Genomic DNA, 13,400 nt, shown 5'->3' on the forward strand with positions numbered 1-13,400 from the left:
TCTGTGTCACCCAGGTGACTCGTCTGTTTGAAGGAACAGAGTATGAGTTCAGGGTTGCTGCCAGCAACTCAGCAGGAACTGGACCTTTCAGTGGACCTTCCGACTCGGCCTTCGCTGTCGATCCACTCAGTGAGTAAAAACCTGTTTCTTTTCATTTTGTCCCTTGATGATGGATTTGCAGAGTGTTATAGTGTTTTCATATTCTGCTGCGTTCCCCTCCAGCTCCTCCCAGCATGCCTGCTGCCCCTGAGGTTGCCGATAAGACGAAGCACAGCGTCACACTGACCTGGAAGCCACCAGAGAACGACGGAGGAAGCCCTATCAAGGGCTACATCGTCCAGATCCAGGATGAGGGCTCATCAGACTGGGTGAGGGTGAATGATCCTGAATCACTGCACCCCACCACAGAGTTTACTGTGCCCAGCCTCCGCGAGCTGAAGCGCTACCGCTTCAGGGTCATCGCTGTTAACGACATCGGCGAGTCCGACCCCAGCCCCCGCACCAGCGAAGTTCTGGTTGAGGATATCCAGCGTATGTCTGATGTTAAATCTCTAGAAACTATCCGCATGTTGTGTGTTTCTCCCGGTCCTTCACTGACACAATGTCTCTTTCTCCACAGTTCCACCTTCCCTTAGCCTTGATGTGATGGCTGAAGACCTGGTGTGCATCCGAGCCGGAGATCCAGTCAGGATCCCGGTCACCATCAGGGGCCGTCCTGCTCCCAAGGTGGCCTGGGACTTTTATGGCAAAGCCAAGACGCACAAGAAGAACAAATTGCACACACTGCCTGTGGATTCTGAGGTGAGACCTTCACACCAAGTACATCTCCTTGAAGATAGATAGATAGATAGATAGATAGATAGATAGTTTCTTTATTAATCCCAAACTGGGAAATTTCTCTGTTGCAGCAGCAATGTACAGGCATTCAACACCATACATAAATATAACAAAAGCTAAAAATCAACAATAAAAATAGAGAACTAAAAAGAACAAAAAGTATACACAATATTAACAAGACTATAAGATAAGTGAATAAGCCACCAGATGTTTGTAACTGGACGATTCACAGAAGATTCTGTGAAGTTAAAATTTGATATTTATAGAATTTTAATCTCATTTTCTTGTTTGTCTTCAGATTGAATCCACAGATACTTCCTCCATTGTGACCATCCCGGTCAGTCTGAGGACCCACTCAGGACGCTACACCATCACCGCCAAGAACAAGTCTGGACAGAAACACATCAACGTCAGAGTCATCGTTCTCGGTGTGTTCAGGGGTTTTGTGTATTGAGCAGATTCCTCTCTGAGTGAATGTTGGATGTCTGACTGTTTGTTTGTTCCTCCAGACGTTCCTGGACCTCCAAAGGATCTGAAGGTTACCGACATCACTCGGTCAACCATGAGGTTGATCTGGAAACTCCCCGACACAGATGGAGGGGAGCGAATCAAGAGCTACTTTATTGAGAAGAAATGTGTCACAGATAAGGCCTGGACCAAGGTAAACATTACTCTTCACAGGAACTCTTCCAGCATCTCATTTTACTTTTTATTTGCTTCGGTTTCTGAAAACTGTCAATGAACTTTGAGTCAAACTTGCTCTTGTACCATTAGCGTTTAGCCTTGCTTAGCACAAACACAGGACTGGCCTTTATGACAGTAAACCTTTGTAACTGAGACACAGTAAACAAAACTAGTCTATGTTTGACTAAATCTAAACTCAGAATGGAGCCCCCTTCCTTAGAAAGAGATGTACCAGCTCAATTCAACGTGACTTTCTGCAGCTTGTGGTTGATTATCTGATAAATTTGATTGGTTACCAGGTGAATGCAGCCTGTGCCAGCCAGGCCTACGTGGTTCCAGGACTGTTGGAGGGTCAGGAGTACCTGTTCAGGGTCCGGGCCGAGAACAGACTTGGATTCGGTCCGTTCACCATCACCACTGATCCAGTCCGGGCCAGAGACCCAATCTGTGAGGACACCTTCTGTTCTAAAGAGATACCTCACAAACTGCCAAAAACCATTTACTGTGACTGTCCTAACCTTCCTCTTCCCTCTCCTCCCCAGACCCCCCCGACCCCCCCACCAAGCTGAAGGTCAACCTAGTGACAAAGAACACCGTCACTCTGAGCTGGGAGGCGCCGAAGAACAACGGTGGATCTCCAGTGAAGCATTACATTATTGAACGTTTGAGCTGGGACACCAGCGGCAAAGAGAAGGAGACCTGGAAGCAATGCAACAAGAGAGACGTGGAGGAGCTCACCTTCGTGGTGGAGGACCTGAAGGAGGTGTGTCTATGTCCTTAAAGGACTTTACTAAGTTATGTCATTCAGTCAAAGCTGAGTTTGTAGCACACCATTAATTTCACACTACTTCCAAGTTTCAGATTCAGAGATTTCTGTTTAGTTCTATTAAGGTCAACTTGATAAAACAGTTCATTTCAAACAGAATGAATGCAAAACGGAGCCCTGAGGAACCCCAAATATAACTGAACATGGAGTCATTACTGGTGGAGATTTAATCTGTGGTGAATGTGTGAATATGTCACTGGGTTTCATTCAGAGCTGGACTTACTGTCGACTGTGTGCTTGATCCTCAGGGAGGAGAATACGAGTTCAGAGTAAAAGCTGTGAACGCCGCTGGACCCAGCAGACCCTCCGCCACCGTCGGACCCATGATCATCAAGGATCAGACGTGTGAGTGACAGGCACCAATCAGCCAATCACAGACTGCACAATCACAAGAACATCTCTGGAAGAGTTAATTAGAGAGATTATAACTAGTAAAGTCTTAGATGAGACTTCTTTAACTTCACAGTTTGCTAGTTTCAATCTCAACTTAGCCGTAGAAAAAATGGTCGTTGACAAATATTATTCATCATGGTCTTCATTAATGACATTAACACTGGTTTGTTCACCTTCAAAACTCATTTCTTTGTGCAGGTGCTCCCACCATCGAGCTGCGTGAGGCCATGGAGGGCGAGGAGGGCTGCGACGTCAGCATCGTGGCAAAGGTGAGCGGCTGTCCCTTCCCCACGCTCACCTGGCAGAAGGCCAGCCCGGCCAAGCCCGAGGAGAAGGCCGCCGTCCAGTATGACCAGCACATCAACAAACTGGTGACCCAGGACAAGTGCACGCTGCTCATCCAGCAGGCCAGCCGCCATGACAGCGCCCTCTACAGCCTGACGGCCAGCAACAGCCTGGGCACTGTCACCAAGGACATCAAGCTCTCAGTGCTGGGTGACTACATCTTATCACATCAGGCGCTTTTAGTTTTCTCCCTGCTTCATGAATATTAACGTCCTTAACCCTGAAACGACTCACTTATTAGTCAGACCATTTTTACTTGCCTTATAAACAAAATACAGAAAAGATAAGCATTTCCATGAGTGATATTTGTTTTGTATCATAGTTGACACATATTGAAATATCAGTAAGAACATTATTTATTTTTCCCGCTACATGAATATTTAGCTCTAACACAAATGTCCTCCTTCTTCTGCAGGACCTCCTGGCCAGCCTGTCGGTCCACTCAAGTTCACAGAGGTGTTTGCTGAGAGGATCGGCCTGGCCTGGAACCCTCCCACCGACGACGGCGGATCCAAGATCACCAACTATGTGGTAGAGAAGCGTGAGGAGAACAGGAAGTCCTGGGTCCACGTCTCCAATGACCCCAAGGAGTGTGCCTACGTGGTGACCCGGCTGACGGAGAACCACGAGTACGAGTTCAGAGTCATGGCCCAGAATAAGTTTGGAGTCGGGCCGCCGCTGATCAGTGAGCCGGAGAAGGCCAGGAACCTTTTCAGTACGTTCACATCTATCTCTAATCCATGTTTCCATTATGTTTTGTTACACATCTTTGCACTTTGGACCCTGTTTTATTGATGATCGATGGTCGTTCCGTCCTCATGCAGCCGTCCCGGGTCAGTGCGAGAAACCGACTGTAACGGACGTCTGTCTTGAGTCGATGACCGTCAACTGGGATGAGCCCAAATATGACGGTGGCTCTTCCATCACCGGCTACATCGTTGAGAAGAAGGAGACCACCGCTAAGCGCTGGGCCCGTGTCACCCGCGACCCGATCCGGGCGCTTCCACTGGGCAACAACTGGGATGTCACCGGCCTCCTGGAGGGTGCCATGTACCAGTTCAGGGTCATCGCTGTGAACGCTGCCGGCTGTGGTCTACCCAGCGTCCCCTCCGACCCCGTGCTCTGCAGAGATCCCATCAGTAAGACAAAGATGGAACTGGAGACTATTTAAATTGTTCATGAATAAAACCTCCAACACTAAAGTTTTGTTATCTGTCAATCAGAGCCTCCCGGTCCGCCCACTCCGAAGGTCACCGACTGGACAAAGTCAACAGTGGAGCTGGAGTGGATGCCTCCTGCACTGGATGGAGGGTCAAAGGTCACAGGCTACATTGTGGAGTTCAAGGAGGTGAACAAGGAGGAGGAGGAGAAGAAAGCTCAGAGGAAGCTGCTGCTGCTGAGCGACGCCGAGGAGGAGAAAGAGCCCGAAACCGACGAGGGCTGGGAGAAGGTAAATAAGATTCAAACAAACTGCTGCTGAGTTCAAATGTATCATCACGTTCAACGCTGAGCTCCTGAGTTGTGTTTGTCTCTCGTCTCTCCAGGCAAAGGACACTGAGATCAGAGGAACCAAGTTTGTGGTTGCTGGTCTGAAGGAAGGTGGTCTGTACCGCTTCAGAGTCCGAGCCGTGAACGCTGCCGGAGAGGGAGAACCAGGCTTTGTGTCTGAGCTGATCGAAGTCAAAGACAGAACAAGTAAGACTCAGATCCAGATCATGTTAACGTCTGTTGGTGCAGCGTGATTCTGAGAATAAAACTATCACCATCTTTTCCAGTTCCTCCTGAGATGGACCTTGACGCCTCAGTGAAGGAGAAGATCGTAGTCCACGCCGGAGCCACCATCCGCATCATCGCTTACGTGTCTGGTAAACCCGCCCCGCAGATCACCTGGTGCCGAGACGATGCTGAGGTGCCCAAAGAGGCGGTGGTGGAGACAACGGGCATCTCTAATTCAATGGTCATCAAGAACTGCAGACGCCAACACCAGGGCATCTACACGCTGAGCGCCAAGAACGAGGGAGGAGAGAGGAAGAAGGCTGTGATCGTCGAGGTCCTCGGTGAGTCACCAAACCAGAGTGATGGACTGATTTAATCTCTTCTTAAAAGTGTACTCTGACCTCCTGTCCTGTCCTCTGTCCGTCTAGATGTCCCTGGACCAGTTGGCCTTCCTTTCGCTGGCGAGAATCTGACGACCGACTCCTGCAAGCTGACCTGGTACTCCCCCGAGGACGACGGCGGCTCGGCCATCACCAACTACATCATCGAGAAGAGAGAGTCCGACCGCATGGGCTGGACCTCAGTGTCCTACACGGTGACGAGGAACAACGCTGTGGTGCAGGGACTTATTGACGGCAAGGGCTACTTCTTCAGAATCGCAGCTGAGAACATCATCGGCATGGGACCCTTCATTGAGACAGACAAGATGGTTCTCATCAAAGACCCCATCTGTGAGTCAATCAACTAAACCTGGATGTGTTTCAGTCTGCTGCTGTGAGCGCTGAATTAAAAATTGTTTGTGTGTCCTCCAGCCGTCCCAGAACGCCCAGAGGACCTGATCATCACTGCCGTAACCAAGGACTCCATCTCCGTTGCATGGAGACCGCCCAAGTATGATGGCGGCACCGAGGTGACCCAGTACATCCTCGAGTCCCGAATGATCGGCCGTGACAACTTCACACGAGTGGGTGGAGAGGACAAGCTGATGGACAGGAAGTTCACACTGACCGGCCTGAAGGACGGCTCGAGCCACGAGTTCAGAGTCTCCGCTGTCAACCAAGTGGGACAGGGCAAGGCGTCCTTCGCCACCAAACCTGTGCAGTGCAAGGACGAGCTCGGTGAGTGACTCAGCAACAAAGTCTAGGGCTTCATTGGCGTCAACACTTGAACCTTTATAATGTTTTAAACTCTCACCCCTCAGAACCACCTACTCTGGACCTGGACTTCAGAGACAAGATGATGGTAAAGGTGGGAGACCCCTGCACGCTGTCGGGACGTTACAGTGGCAAACCGGTCCCAGCTATCACCTGGACCAAGAACGACGAGGAGCTGAAGGCCGATGAGGAGATCAGTCTTCACAGCACTGCCCGCCACCTCAGCCTCAGCATCAGCAAGGCCAAGAGAGAACACAGCGGCTGCTACTGCGTCAGCGTAGAGAACGCCGCTGGCCCCCGCACAGGAATCTGCACCATCACCGTGGTTGGTGAGTCACCGTACTAGGATAGGTTAACTGTACATTAGAGCTTTTAAAAACTTTTTGAAAAGGAAAGAAGGTGTTTCGATGTTGGAGAGTCACCGCTGCCAACGCTTCCTCCTGTCAGACCGTCCTCAGCCACCAGAGGGCCCCGTCGTGTTCGACGAGGTCTACAGGAACTACATGGTGATCTCCTGGAACCCTCCTCTGGACGATGGAGGTTGCGCCATCTCCAACTACATCATTGAGAAGAGAGACACCAACAGAGATCTGTGGATGCCTGTCACCTCATCCTGCACCAGAACCACCTGTAAGGTGAGGATAAATACTTGAAGGCTTCATTCACAAAAACACAGATTCAGTTTGGTTTCCAGGAGACCTGTGGTGAGAAGTGGATTTAAAAAGATTTTTCATTAGTTGTCAAATCTCTCAACACTAGTAACTTTACAGGAATATGAAGAGAGCCAAACCACTGTTTGTTTTGTCAGGTTCCGAAGCTGATCGAGGGTCGCGAGTACATCATCCGGATCATGGCTCAGAACATCTACGGCATCAGCGAGCCCCTCCTGTCTGCGGAGACCAAGGCTAGAGACATCTTCAGTAAGTCCTGATGTCCACACAGAGACACTAATCGCACAGAGAAATCCACTGTAGTCTGACCACATTTGTTTGCTTCCATTGCAGAGGTGCCCGATGCTCCTAAACAACCCACAGTCAAGGAAGTTTACCATGACTCCGCCCTGGTCAGCTGGGAGCCACCAGCTGATGGAGGAAAACCAATTACAGGCTACATTGTAGAGAGGAAGGAGACCATGGCCAATAGGTACACAACCAACCAGAAACTAGAAGCCGCCATAAAATGAGGCGTTGAGGCTGATGATTAAGATATGATTGTGCTTCTCTGACATTAATACGTCAACTGTTTCTGCTCACAGGTGGGTTCGCTGCAATACTGAACGGATCCATCCCAAGGTGGAGTACTGGGTGATGGAGTTGCTGCAAGGCTGTGAGTATGAGTTCAGAGTCAGCGCTGAGAACGAAGTGGGAGCCGGAGACCCAAGCCCACCTTCAAAACCCGTCTTCGCCAAAGATCCCATCGGTAAGTTCACCTCCTAAAACCACCCTACATGTTATTAAAGGACTGTGTAAAGACTACAGAAACTCTCCCCACAGTGAAACCCAGTCCACCCGTGAACCTTCGGGCCATTGACTTCACCAAGGAGTCAGTGACTCTGTCCTGGGAGCCGCCCGTCGACACCGGCCGAGGGAAGATCTTCGGTTATCTGCTGGAGTTCCAGAAGGCAGGAGAGGAAGAATGGCTCAAGGTGAGGCAGATTCATCCTTTTCATCTGAATGACCTCGTGTTCTTGGCATCCTCTTTTATTAAACTGAATTCTTGTACGGCTGCTGTCATCAGGTGAACCAGACTCCAGACTCCTGCCAGGAGACAAAGTTTAAGGTGATCAACTTGGAAGATGGTCAACTGTACCGCTTCAGAGTCATGGCTGTCAACGCAGCTGGAGAGTCTGACCCGGCCAACGTGAAGGAGCCAGTCAGAGTCCAGGACAGACTTGGTGAGTTGTCATTTCAGTGGTACCACCTTGTAGCTCTGATTTAAGAAACATACATCTTATGACAGTGTTAATAATCTTTTAATGTTGCTCATGGTCTTCTTCTACATCTGCAGAGCCTCCAGAGTTGATTCTGGATGCAGGAATGACCCGGGAGGTGAAGGCCATGGCCGGCACTCACATCACATTGATGGCCGCCATCAAAGGCGTCCCGTTCCCCACTGTCACCTGGAAGAAGAACGAAGCAGAGGTTCCCACCAGGGCCGACATCGAGACCAACCAGTCCGGCACCAAACTGGAGATGAGGTTCTGTAACCGTGGTGACTGTGGAGACTACACCCTCACTGTGGAGAACCCGGCTGGATCCAAGACCGTCACCTGCACCGTGCTGGTCTTTGGTAAGTATGGCACGATGCTTTTATTAAACCTTTATTAGTAGTAGTACAGTTTTCATGCACATGTGAATGTTTTTGCGTCTTTCTGGTCCATCTGGAGTAGACATAGAGGAACCAATCAGGCATTTGCATTCTACTAAAGAACGGTTAAAGAAGAACAAGATGAATGTTTAGGAACGGCCAAGTCAAAGTCCTGACCTTAATCCAATAGAAATGTTGTGGAAGGACCTGAAGCAAGCAGTTGATGTGAGGAAACCCACCAACATCTCAGAACTGAAGTGGTTCTGTTCTGAGGAATGGGCTAAAATTCCTCCAAGCTGCTGTAGACCACTGATCAGCAGTTACCAGAAACATTTAGTTACAAGGAGGTCACAGCAGATACTGGACACAAGGAGGACATGATATGTAATATTGGCTCACTTTACTGTCATGGTTCTGTTCCATGTGTTTGGTTGGGTTCTCTTTGTCGACTTTCAGGACGTGAAAATCTGTTGATGTTTTAGTAATTTTTAAGCAGAAATTTAACAAAACTCACCATTGTATATATTAATACTAATATCTGTTCCTAATGAAGAGTCACACTTTTCTGATGTTCCTTGTTTGTTCACTTCAGACAAACCTGGACCGATCCAGCACCTCAGAGTGTCCGACGTCAGGAGTGACTCCGCCTACCTCTCCTGGAAGGACCCGGAAGACAACGGCGGCACTCGCATCACTAACTTTGTGGTGGAGAAGAAGGACACGGCGTCCACTCAGTGGGTCCCTGTCTGCTCCACATCCAAGAAACGCAGCATGATGCTGAAGCACCTGATGGATGGAACGTCCTACTCGTTCAGAGTCGCTGCTGAGAACCAGTTCGGCCGCAGCGAGTACGTCGAGACGCCGAAGGCCATCAAGGCGATGAACCCACTCTGTAAGTACCAAGGCAGTCATTACTGAATTGTTTAGAGCGTAATTTTGGCGTAATTAATAATGAACATTAAATGCACCAAAAATAATTTAACAAAAATAATAAATACATTTATAAAACATTTGCAAAGGTTCCTGGTTACATGCTATATCTGAGTTTGTTGAGTCCAAGGCATATACTGTAGGTTTGGTTTTTGGATAATTGATAAAATTGGACATAAATGTTTTAATTTGCTTCTGTGGTTATTTATCTGTGTATTAAGCTCCATATTAACACCATTTCATCGTCCATTTTATTTATCAACAGTGGCACCTTTAAATGTAATAAAAGAACAAATAAAATACGAAAAAACATTTAAAAATGAATTAACTCATAAGTTAAATAAGAGAATTAAGGCAAATAAATAGTGAATTTATGTCACATTTTAGAAACTAATTGATGTCTTTCTCTACTCTTAATAGTTATTGGTGCATTTAATGGCAAATTAATTTCTATATTTCTCGGTCCTTGGCAGATCTGTCGGGTTTTGCAACACTAATGCAAAGAAAATACTGAGGATTTTTTATGTTATTCTCAAGGGAGGAGTAGATTTTTTATTTTTCTATTGATCTTAAAAACTGTTACTACAAGATGTGTGCTTTTGTCCCTCCAGTCCCTCCAGGTCCTCCCAAAGACTTGCACCACGCCGACGTGGACAAGACCGAGGTGTGGCTGGAATGGAACTGGCCTGACCGCAATGGAGGAAGCGAAATCACAGGCTTCCTGGTGGAGTACCAGGAAGAGGGCGAGAGAGAGTGGGACGAGTGGAAGACCGTCAGCATCCCCGAGAGTCATGTGACCGGCCTGGAGGAGGGAAAGACCTACCGCTTCAGAGTGAGGGCTGAGAACGCCATCGGCCTCAGCAGACCTGACACCACTGTGCCTATCCTCTGCCAGGAGAAACTCGGTAGGGATACGGGACAGAAATGTATTTAGGATGGTTCTGGTGGTGCAGTCAGCATAAGCAAATATCTGTGAACATAATGAATGTGTTAATGTGAGGTAACTTTCTCTTTCTGCTTGTCCACAGTGCCTCCGGTTGTCGAGGTGGATGTGAAGCTCATTGAAGGCATCGTCGTAAAAGCCGGCACAACCATCAGGCTGCCAGCCATAATGAGAGGAATCCCAGTCCCTACTGCCAAATGGTCCATCGAAGGAGAGGAGATCACCAGCCAGGGCAACACCAAGATCGACACTGACAATTTCTCTACAGTGCTCAGCATTAACGACTGCACCAGGAACCACACAGGAAGCTATCTACTCACTGTGTCCAACCCAGCAGGAACCAAGACAGTAGCCTTGAATGTCACAGTCCTGGATGTCCCCGCTGCTCCTATCGGACCTGTCAACATCCTGGAGGTCACCCCAGACTCTATGATGATTGAATGGCGTCCTCCTAAGGACGACGGCGGCAGCCCTGTCACCAACTACATTGTAGAGAAGAGAGAGTCCACCAAGGAGACCTGGGGAGGTGTTAGCTCCGGCAGCCTTGACACCAAACTCAATATCACCCGCCTGCAGAAAGGAGCTGAGTATGTCATCCGCATTCGTGCTGAGAACAAGATGGGCATTGGAGCCCCTCTGGAGAGCAAGCCCACTGTCGCTGAGCACTCCTTCATGCCGCCCAGTCAGCCTGGTAAGCCCCAGCCTTCCGATATCTCAGAAGATGCGGTTACACTCGGCTGGACCATGCCTCTGTCTGATGGTGGCAGCCAGATCACCGGCTACATCATTGAGCGTAGACACAAGGGAGGAAAGTGGATCCGTGTCAACAAGACCCCCTGCAAGGACCTGAGGTACAGAGTCTTGGGTCTGTTTGAGGGCAGCGAATACGAGTTCAGAGTGTTTGCTGAGAATATCGCTGGGTATAGTGGCCCTTCTCCCATCTCGGACTCCTGCAAGCCCTGCAGGCCCATCACCGTTCCGAGTGCCCCTGTCAATCCCAAAGTTAAAGACTACAGCAAGACCACCGCTGACCTGGTCTGGACCAAACCTACAAAAGATGGAGGCAGCCCTATTTTGGGTTACACCGTGGAAATGAAGAAGGCTGATACTGAAGAATGGAAGAAGGTGAACCTGGATGACTTCATCAAGCAGTGTGCCTTCAGGGTGAAAGGTCTGGAGGAGGGTGTCACCTACAGATTCAGAGTCTTTGCCTCAAACATGATTGGAGATGGAGAGTCCAGAGAAATCAAAGACTCCATTACTGCTCAGGACATCCTCATTCCTCCAGAGATTGAGATGGAGGCCACCTGCCGTGACCGTGTCACAGTGCGTGCCGGACACAACATCAACATCACTGGTTACATCAAGGCTCGTCCGGATCCTGAGGTCATTTGGTCAAAGGAGGAGACTGTTCTAGAGAACAACAAACGGGTCACGATAATTCAGAACTTCCCCGTGGTCCACCTGAAAATCAAGGAAGCCACGAGAGCTGACCATGGAAAGTACCTCCTGAAGGTTTCTAATGAGGGTGGTGAGGCTTCATGCACCATCACCGTCAATGTGCTGGACAGACCAAGCCACTGCCAGAACCTGAACCTGACCTATGTAACCAAGTCTTCGTGCATGATCAACTGGGAGGCCCCTAAGGACAATGGCGGTTCCGAAATCACCAACTACATTGTGGAATGTCGCGAGCCAAGCATTAGCATGTGGTCTATGATCTCTTCTAACTGCACCAATCGCAAGATCAAGGCTAAGCTGATGGAAGGCCACGAGTACCTGTTCCGTGTCTGTGCCGAGAACAAGATGGGGCCTGGACCCTCTGTGGAGACCAAGACGCCTCTGCTGGCCATTGATCCCCTGGAGAAGCCCGGTGAGCCTGAGAACTTCAGAGTCACTGACATCGGTAAGAACTACGTTAATCTGAGATGGAGGAAGCCGGACTATGATGGCGGCAGCCCCAACCTGTCCTACAATCTGGAGTGCAAAGTCAAAGATGCTGAGGAGTGGGAGAAACTCACCCCCATACCTCTCACACACACCTTCTTCCTTGCCGACAAGTGCTTGGAAAACCAGACATACACCTTCAGGTATGTTATTGCATTCTTACATATTGTTTTGATGGGTGGTACCCAGGCTAATGTACATTTCTTTTAAATAAGTATTATTGTTTGTCATTTAGGGTGCAGACTGTCAATGAAGGAGGCGAGAGTGCTTGGGTGAAACTCGCTGATATTCTTGTAAAGGAGGAGATCCAGAAGCCCGTCATTGACCTTAAGTTAGCTGGGACTATGACGGTGAAGGCTGGGGAGTCGGTCAGGATAGAGGCCGCCCTGAGAGGAAAACCACAGCCTGAGGTCAAATGGACAAAAGACAAGGCCGTTGGAGACAACCCCAGAATCAGCTATGAAACCGGTCCCGACCATTCCAAGTTTCTTTTGACCAAGTCCAGACGCACTGACACAGGAAAGTATATCATCACTGCCACCAACTCGGCCGGCACTTTCACAGCATACGCCAATGTCAATGTCCTGGACATCCCTGGCCCGGTGAGGAACCTGAGGATCACCGGCACTGGCGCCGACAAGTGCAGAGTGGTCTGGGATGGTCCGGAGGATGATGGAGGCTGCGAGGTTGACAGCTACATCCTGGAGAAATGTGAAACCAGGAGAATGGTCTGGTCCACATACTCCGCCTCTGTGGTCACACCGTACTGCAATGTCACTCGTCTGGTGGAAGGCAACGAGTACATCTTCAGAGTGAGGGCAGAGAACAAGATGGGCACTGGCCCTGCCATGGAGAGCAAGCCTGTTACTGTAAAGACTCAGTTCAACAAACCTGGACCTCCGGAAGCCCCAGAGGTCACCAAGGTATGTAGTAGGCTTATCTGCCTCAGTATCATTGTTGGTGTACAGCCTAGTTACATTAAAAGAAAGTTCCTCTGTCACTTAAACTGGTAATATTTTTTTGTTGCAGGTGAGTAAAGATGAGATGACTGTGGTCTGGGCTCCTCCTGAGAACGACGGAGGAAAGTCAATCACTGGCTACATCCTGGAGAGGAAAGAGAAGAGGGCAGTTCGATGGGTGCCCTGCACCAAGAGCCCCATCTCAGAGAGACGCATGAAAGTGACCAACCTGATTCCAAACCACGAGTACCAGTTCAGGGTGAAAGCAGAAAACGAGGTTGGCCTGGGAGAGCCCAGCAAGCCCTGCAGACCTGTTGCAGCCAAAGATCCTATTGGTGAGTTTACTGTTGCTACCACTT

At 49.2% G+C, this 13,400-nt stretch overlaps 1 protein-coding gene across 1 annotated transcript in view; it reads left to right on the forward strand.

Annotated features, from left to right (window-relative positions):
- ttn.2 (titin, tandem duplicate 2) overlaps positions 1–13,400 on the forward strand; it is a gene marked incomplete at its 5' end in the record, with an annotated part of 181,936 nt that overhangs the window by 113,813 nt on the left and 54,723 nt on the right. Inside the window, 29 exons of the mRNA XM_084545176.1 lie at positions 15–129; positions 223–531; positions 620–801; positions 1,136–1,265; positions 1,347–1,498; positions 1,821–1,968; positions 2,064–2,284; positions 2,596–2,692; positions 2,939–3,235; positions 3,501–3,800; positions 3,910–4,224; positions 4,309–4,535; positions 4,630–4,780; positions 4,861–5,142; positions 5,230–5,532; positions 5,614–5,919; positions 6,003–6,284; positions 6,403–6,590; positions 6,764–6,875; positions 6,960–7,098; positions 7,211–7,374; positions 7,449–7,600; positions 7,693–7,849; positions 7,963–8,244; positions 8,855–9,154; positions 9,804–10,097; positions 10,221–12,225; positions 12,318–13,005; positions 13,112–13,376. Coding sequence (XP_084401302.1) covers positions 15–129; positions 223–531; positions 620–801; positions 1,136–1,265; positions 1,347–1,498; positions 1,821–1,968; positions 2,064–2,284; positions 2,596–2,692; positions 2,939–3,235; positions 3,501–3,800; positions 3,910–4,224; positions 4,309–4,535; positions 4,630–4,780; positions 4,861–5,142; positions 5,230–5,532; positions 5,614–5,919; positions 6,003–6,284; positions 6,403–6,590; positions 6,764–6,875; positions 6,960–7,098; positions 7,211–7,374; positions 7,449–7,600; positions 7,693–7,849; positions 7,963–8,244; positions 8,855–9,154; positions 9,804–10,097; positions 10,221–12,225; positions 12,318–13,005; positions 13,112–13,376 — 8,563 coding nt within the window. The remainder of the gene's footprint in view (positions 1–14; positions 130–222; positions 532–619; positions 802–1,135; positions 1,266–1,346; positions 1,499–1,820; positions 1,969–2,063; positions 2,285–2,595; positions 2,693–2,938; positions 3,236–3,500; positions 3,801–3,909; positions 4,225–4,308; positions 4,536–4,629; positions 4,781–4,860; positions 5,143–5,229; positions 5,533–5,613; positions 5,920–6,002; positions 6,285–6,402; positions 6,591–6,763; positions 6,876–6,959; positions 7,099–7,210; positions 7,375–7,448; positions 7,601–7,692; positions 7,850–7,962; positions 8,245–8,854; positions 9,155–9,803; positions 10,098–10,220; positions 12,226–12,317; positions 13,006–13,111; positions 13,377–13,400) is intronic.

Source organism: Chelon labrosus, assembly GCF_963514085.1.
Source record: "Chelon labrosus genome assembly, chromosome: 5".
Lineage (NCBI taxonomy): Eukaryota > Metazoa > Chordata > Actinopteri > Mugiliformes > Mugilidae > Chelon > Chelon labrosus.